This window comes from Salpingoeca rosetta (genome assembly GCF_000188695.1).
Source record: "Salpingoeca rosetta unplaced genomic scaffold supercont1.38, whole genome shotgun sequence".
Taxonomy (NCBI): Eukaryota; class Choanoflagellata; order Craspedida; family Salpingoecidae; genus Salpingoeca; species Salpingoeca rosetta.
The window spans coordinates 89,616-95,743 of NW_004754896.1; the positions used below are offsets into that span (position 1 = coordinate 89,616).

At 55.9% G+C, this 6,128-nt stretch overlaps 3 protein-coding genes across 3 annotated transcripts in view; all 3 read left to right on the plus strand.

The window, feature by feature from the left end:
* The window catches only part of PTSG_10534 (uncharacterized protein), an 8,475-nt gene extending 7,578 nt beyond the window's left edge, over positions 1–897 (plus strand). The window contains exons 23-25 of the mRNA XM_004988011.1: positions 1–22; positions 269–357; positions 617–897. The exon at positions 1–22 is cut by the window's left edge and continues 51 nt beyond it. Coding sequence (XP_004988068.1) covers positions 1–22; positions 269–357; positions 617–673 — 168 coding nt within the window. The 3' untranslated portion in view covers positions 674–897. The remainder of the gene's footprint in view (positions 23–268; positions 358–616) is intronic.
* Positions 898–1,087: 190 nt separating this feature from the next.
* On the plus strand, positions 1,088–4,136 carry PTSG_13067 (uncharacterized protein). The gene is made up of 4 exons (XM_004988012.1): positions 1,088–2,221; positions 2,360–2,644; positions 2,794–3,074; positions 3,205–4,136. The coding sequence occupies exons 1-4, from the start codon at positions 1,196–1,198 to the stop codon at positions 4,079–4,081; spliced, it is 2,469 nt and encodes an 822-aa protein (XP_004988069.1). The 5' UTR covers positions 1,088–1,195; the 3' UTR covers positions 4,082–4,136.
* Positions 4,137–4,332: 196 nt separating this feature from the next.
* The window catches only part of PTSG_10535 (uncharacterized protein), a gene marked incomplete at its 3' end in the record, with an annotated part of 2,040 nt that continues 244 nt past the window's right edge, over positions 4,333–6,128 (plus strand). Inside the window, exons 1-2 of the mRNA XM_004988013.1 lie at positions 4,333–5,085; positions 5,471–5,899. Coding sequence (XP_004988070.1) covers positions 4,792–5,085; positions 5,471–5,899 — 723 coding nt within the window. The 5' untranslated portion in view covers positions 4,333–4,791. The remainder of the gene's footprint in view (positions 5,086–5,470; positions 5,900–6,128) is intronic.

Consider the following 6,128-nt stretch of genomic DNA (forward strand, 5'->3'; position numbering starts at 1 on the left):
CAGATCCTCCCATACATCACAGGTGGGATGTACACCATCGAGTGAACACGCTGCAAACACACACACACACACACACACACACACACACAACGCGCCATCGTGTTGAGTGGCTGATGGCATCACATGCGAGCAGTGCCGCTTTCGCTGGCATTCACGCTCCGACATCTCAACGTGCATCGTTACCTCATGCTTCGTCAAGTTCTCGCCGCCACACCTCACCCTTCCCTGCATTGTTTGTTGACTCTCAACACGGCCACCATCACGTCAGCTGCGCACGAGGACGCAGTGCCGCACATTGTGCACGCGCTGGCGGTGGTCGGCGACGTGTACTTCCCGCTCATGCACACGGCCATGCAGGTAAGATGACAGACTCGTGGTGGTGGTGGTGGTGATGGTGATGGTGATGGTGGTGGTGATGGTGATGGGGATGGTGGTGGTGACGACGCCGGTTGGCAGTGATAGTCCAGTTGCTGCCTCCCTCACGCAACCACAACTCACATGTCCACACACACACACACACACACACACACACACACACACACACACACACACACACACACACACACACACACACACACACACACACACGCACGCACGCACGCACGCACGCTTCTAGGTGCTTGAGAAGTGGATTGATCAGGGCATGACTGCCGTGGCCGCTGCTGCCCAGTAGACGCGCTACTTCCATGGTCACCCAAGCGAGCGAGAGAGTGGGTGTTTCCAAGGAGAAGAAGGCGAAGAAGAAGAAGGACAAGAGTAGCAGACATGTACCCATTCATCCCCCCCCACCTCCTCATCGTTCCTTGTTCGGTTTTGTTTTGTTTCGCTTCTGTGCTTCTCCGTGTTTCGCTTCTGTGCTTCCTTGTGTGCGTTTCCATTGAACAGACATGCACGGTGTGTCATGGAAGAGGGATGGTGTGTGTGTGTGTGTGTGTGTGTGTGTGTGTGTGTGTGTGTGTGTGTGTGTGTGTGTGTGTGTGTGTGTGTGTGTGTGTGTGTGTGTGTGTGTGTGTAAAACAACCGGGAAATTGTATCATTCGTGTTTGTGTCAAAAACAACCGGGAAATTGTATCATTCGTGTTTTGCGTATCAATCGTGATACAGATGGCGTTGGGAGGTATTGAACAACACCACAAGCCGCAGCGGAACGTGAGCTCTTCCCGCCAATTTGAACACCCACACCACTGCCACGAAGATGAGGGGTGGAAGAGTGGGAGATGTGGTGACAATGGACGCGGTGAAGGCACTTGGTTGTCACAAGGCTGTGATGATCTTTGGCCCCCAGGCACATCGACGCAGCATTCAAGGGACGCTGGTGGCTCGCAGCGAAGAATCACGGGGAAGATGGGTCGTGGAGTGGGCCGAACAGGACATTGGCCGCGCTGGCATGCGAACAGAAGTGAGTGCGCGCTCGTTGCAGCTGGCGCAAGCGCCACCACCGCCGATTGGACGTGTCGCCTCAACCCCAAGTGCACCAGCGCCACCCTCCACGCATGCCCCAAGCACTGTGACACCCGACATGCCGCCTGTGCCACCCCAGGGCCCAACGTCCCCCACATCTCATGCAGCACAGCCAGCTTCATCGTTGGATTCCCCACGCGCAGCCGAAGCCGTTCAAGCGCCACCACCAGCCCCGGAAGTGCACCCACCCTCCAGTATTGTCCCCGCGCATGCCACAAGTTCTCCCGACAGCATGGTGCCGCCAACTCCACCCGACCCCGCAGCTCTTCCTGTCAGCGGTCCCGATCACACGGCACCACCCCCTTCCTCACAACCGGCCACGACAATGTCACCCAGCCTTCCACTCGACCCTCCCGGTGCCGCCGCATCCGCGAATGACACAGTGGTGAAGCATGGTGTTGTGTGGACTCGAAGGCACGACACTGTCACACTGACAGGCCCGGCCCACCGTGAGCAACACCGCTTCTCGTCGGGACTTGATCTTCTGACAGCTGCAGACACGCGCGAGCCACTCCACTACTTTCTGCACATGATGCCACTACAGTTCATCCGCGAAACAACCGAGTTCACGTCGAGAACGTTGTTTCAGCAACGCCAACGTCCTTGCACGGAACATGAGGTCCTCAAGACAATTGGGCTACTCGTGGCGTGCTCCGTCTCCGGCATGTCAAACCTACGCGAGAACTGGAGTGGAGGTCACATGTTCAAACCCTCCCCACGGCTCGGCGACCTTTCTGGGATGGGCGTTCGGAGGTTCGAGGTTCGTCTCGCTTGCCCGTGCTGCATGCTCATTGCTCCTTCCTCGCGTGGCTGTTCCTGCTCATCAATGATTGTGCTCCCCCCCTTCCACACAAGCAATAACCTTACATGTGTGCCGCTTGTATGATATGATATGCAGGCGATCCTGGCGGCGCTCACATTCTCTGAGCGCGAAGCAACGGACAACGGGTTCAGAGCCTTTGCTGACCCTCTCATTCACATGTTCAACACCCAGAGAAGGCGCATTACCCCCGGTCACTTCCTGGTGATTGATGAGTCGATGTCAGGTTGGCTGGGTGGCTGGGAATCGGAAGGCGCGCCACCTCACCGAACCTACATCCCTCGCAAGCCTGTACCCAAAGGGATGGAGTTGAAGAAGTTGGCGGATGGCGAGACAGGGATCATGCTCCAACTCGAACTCCAAGTGTGTGTGTGTGTGGTGTGTGTGTGTGTGTGTGCGTGCGTGCGTGTGTGCTTGCGTGTGTGCGTGCGTGTGTGCATGCGTGTGTGTCTGAGCCATGTTGACGCTTCAACGCCTTCAACTCACTGTATCTGTCACTGACACGTGCACAGGAATCCAAAGATCATATGTACGACTGTGATTACGCTGCCTTTGGCAATGCAGCTGCATGGCCTTTGCGATTGACAAAACCCTGGCATCACACTGGCCGCACTGTCCTGGGCGACTCTGCGTTCGCGAGTGTTCAAACCGCACTTGCTCTCAAGCAGCACGCAGGCCTCGGTTTCATCGGCGTGGTCAAGACATCAACACGCTCGTTTCCTCAGAAAGAGCTCGAGGAATGGGTTGGCGCGCATTCCGGCGAGGAAGCGACAGCGACAGCCAACGTGCAAGGGTGAGATGAGACACGCGCTGTTCTTGTGCTCCCCAATGTGTGTGGTGCGCATCCTCTGCAGTGCCTCTGCTTCACCCCATGACTGGCACACTGATGGTTGCCCTGTGTTGACCTGACTGCTTCATTTCAGGGTTCCACTGATCGCACATGTTTGGAGAAACTTTGCTGCAATCCGGTTCGTCGCCAGCTGTTCATCGACCGAGCCGGGCGAACCCGCAAGGAAGCGCGCAAAGACGTTCTCAAGTGGCAACTCGAGCACCAGTGAGAGCGCTAGTGGCAGCATCATCGGCGTTGAAAGCAACAGCGACACCAACCGTGCCACCGATCCGCCACAGCTTGACTCTGCTGCTGGTGATGATGATGATGATGATGATGATGATGATGATGATGATGTTGATGACGGCAGTACCGAGAATGATGCACGCAGCACCTCCGAACGTGTAATCAGACGCAGCACACTGGTTGCCAATTATCAGAAGTACTCGAACACTATTGACGTCCACAACCACAGAAGACAGGCGTGCCTTGGAATTGAGCGACATTGGCGAACCCGGCAGTGGAAGAATCGCTTGTTCTCGACCATCTTAGGTATGTGCGTCGTCGACGCCCACCTCCTGTATCAGCACCGTACAGGCGAGCGCCTGTCTACTGAGGCGTTCGCTGTGCGGCTTGCTCAATCCCTCATCAACAACACACTCAGTGGCCACGACGAGGGCCGGCCAGCGCGACGAAGGCGCCAGCTTGGCGTGCGGTCAACAGTGTCCCGTCCCACTCGTGTGCCCCCACAACACGTGCTTGTACCGCTGCAGGAGCTGCCCGAATATCAACGCAGTGGTGCAGCCAAGTACCCGCGTCGGCACTGCTCAGAGTGCAAACGCCTCACCCTCCTGTTCTGCTTGTACTGCCATGTTGTACATGCAAAGGTTGTCCCTGTGTGTGGCACCAACCACCACACCTGCTTCATCGCGCATGCCGACCGAGAGGCAGACGATGACGACGCATTTTAGAATTGTTGACATGATTTCATGCGCGAACAGAAAAATGGAGTAAATGTTCATGGAATTTTCTATCACTGCTATTTATGGTGACGAAAACATGTGAAAGCAGGGCTTGTGGTATCAGCGATGATACGGTGTATCATTGTTGCTGTCCATTTAGCCAACAACAACAACCAAAACAACAACAACAACAACTCGCAGTACTACATTTTGTGATGTTTTTTTAAAAATGCACGAAACATCCCATTTTCATGGCCAAATTTTTTTCGTGTCCTCCCTCTCTGTTGTCGCGTCGCACCTTCTGCTGCCTCCATCCATCCAATCAATCAATCATCAGCATCAGCAGCATCCATTCACCACGACACCTGCACACCCACACGCCAAACACTGTGCGGTGTTTGCTTCGTGTTTGCTTGTGCGTCTTGCTCGTCGATTCGACACACACACACCTGTTTGAAACCCGGTCTTTGTGCAGGGCGAGTGCTTTGCATTCTTATTCCTTTGGTCTGATCTCTTGTGATTTCGCTCATCTCCCGAGCGCGTGTGTGGTGTTGCCCAACAACAACAAGAGACAACAACAACAACACACCCATCAGCATCATCTTCACCAGCACAGCACCATCACAGCAGCAGCGTGCGCGCTTCACCAGGCAGCCTCTGATTCCTTCCTTCTTCCTTCCACCTTCTGCTTCTCCCCCTGTTCCAACAACCGCCACCCCATGGCATCACCGGCCACGATGACGGGCGCCGCGAGGCCAATCCATCTCCCGGTGCGTCGGCGCCACCGCGCGCCCTCCACGCCACACCAAGAGCAAGCACAAGAGCAAGAGCAACACCAGCAGCAAGAACGCGACACTGGTAAAGACGTAGATGCCACCAAGACGCCGCCCACGCTGATGGAGGAGATCCGGGCGCTCCTGCACTCGGATTTGGGGCGCATGCCAGATGTGGTTGACTTTATCCGCAAACACGCGCACAACATCGACTCCCTCCCGCGCGTCGCCCTCATGAACGTATGCACATGCTGTGTTTGTGTTGGCGAGAGGGGTCGTCTATGCCTGCGTTCATGTGTTGTGTGGGTGTGGGTGTGTTGGGGGGGGGGGGGTGTATGTGTGGGTGTGGGTGGGTGTATGTGTTGTGTGGGTGTACGTGGGTGTATATATGTGTGGGTGTGCGTCTATCTGCGTCTGTGTCTGCCTGTGTGTCTGTGTCTGCCTCTGCGTCTGTGTCTGTGTCTGCCTGTTATGTTTACGTGGCGTGCATGTTGTGCTGCTTGCTGCCTACCAGACAATGAACTCGCCACCAGTCATTCACACGCACACGCACACGCACACACGTACATACACACCCCATCGCCACGCTCCTTCCGTGCCTCACCATCCCACCCCCAAATCACAGATGCGTGACCTGTCCAACTCCTTCATCAAGAAGATTGCGCATCTGCCAGCCGTCGAGTCTGTCCTCATCGACTATCTCATGGCTGAGGATGAGCAGTGGGCCGCATATCTTACAGAGCAGTTCAAGTCTGGCGTTGCGTTCGTCGACGCGTTCCAGCAGGGCCTGTACAGCCGCTTCCCGTCGTGGACAGTGCCGGAGACGATTACACGCCGGCTCGCATCCATGCCCGCCGTCAAGCAGGCGGTCGTGTCGTACCTCACGTCCATGGAGGCAACAGGCGGCAGTCTCCTTCGCCGCGTCGTCGCCAAGAACGTCGAGCACATGCGCGATTTGCAGTCGCTGGTTGCGCGCCATCTTGACTCTCTGCCAACACTCAAACAGCTGCGAGAGGCCCACTACGAAGGCATCCCTGAACTCAAGCACTTTGACGTGGGTTTGATTGATTGCGTGTGTGGTGAGAGGGGTTGGGAATGTGTGTGTGTGTGTGTGTGTGTGTTGTGTTGTGTTGTGTTGTGTGGTGTGTGTGTGTGTGTGTGTGTGTGTGTGTGTGTGTGTGTGTGTGTGTGTGTGTGTGAGGTGGCTGCCCTTCATTTGCTTGCATTGTGTTCTCTGCATTGTGCTCCCCGTGTGCATTTGGCACAGAGCCTCCTCATCACCA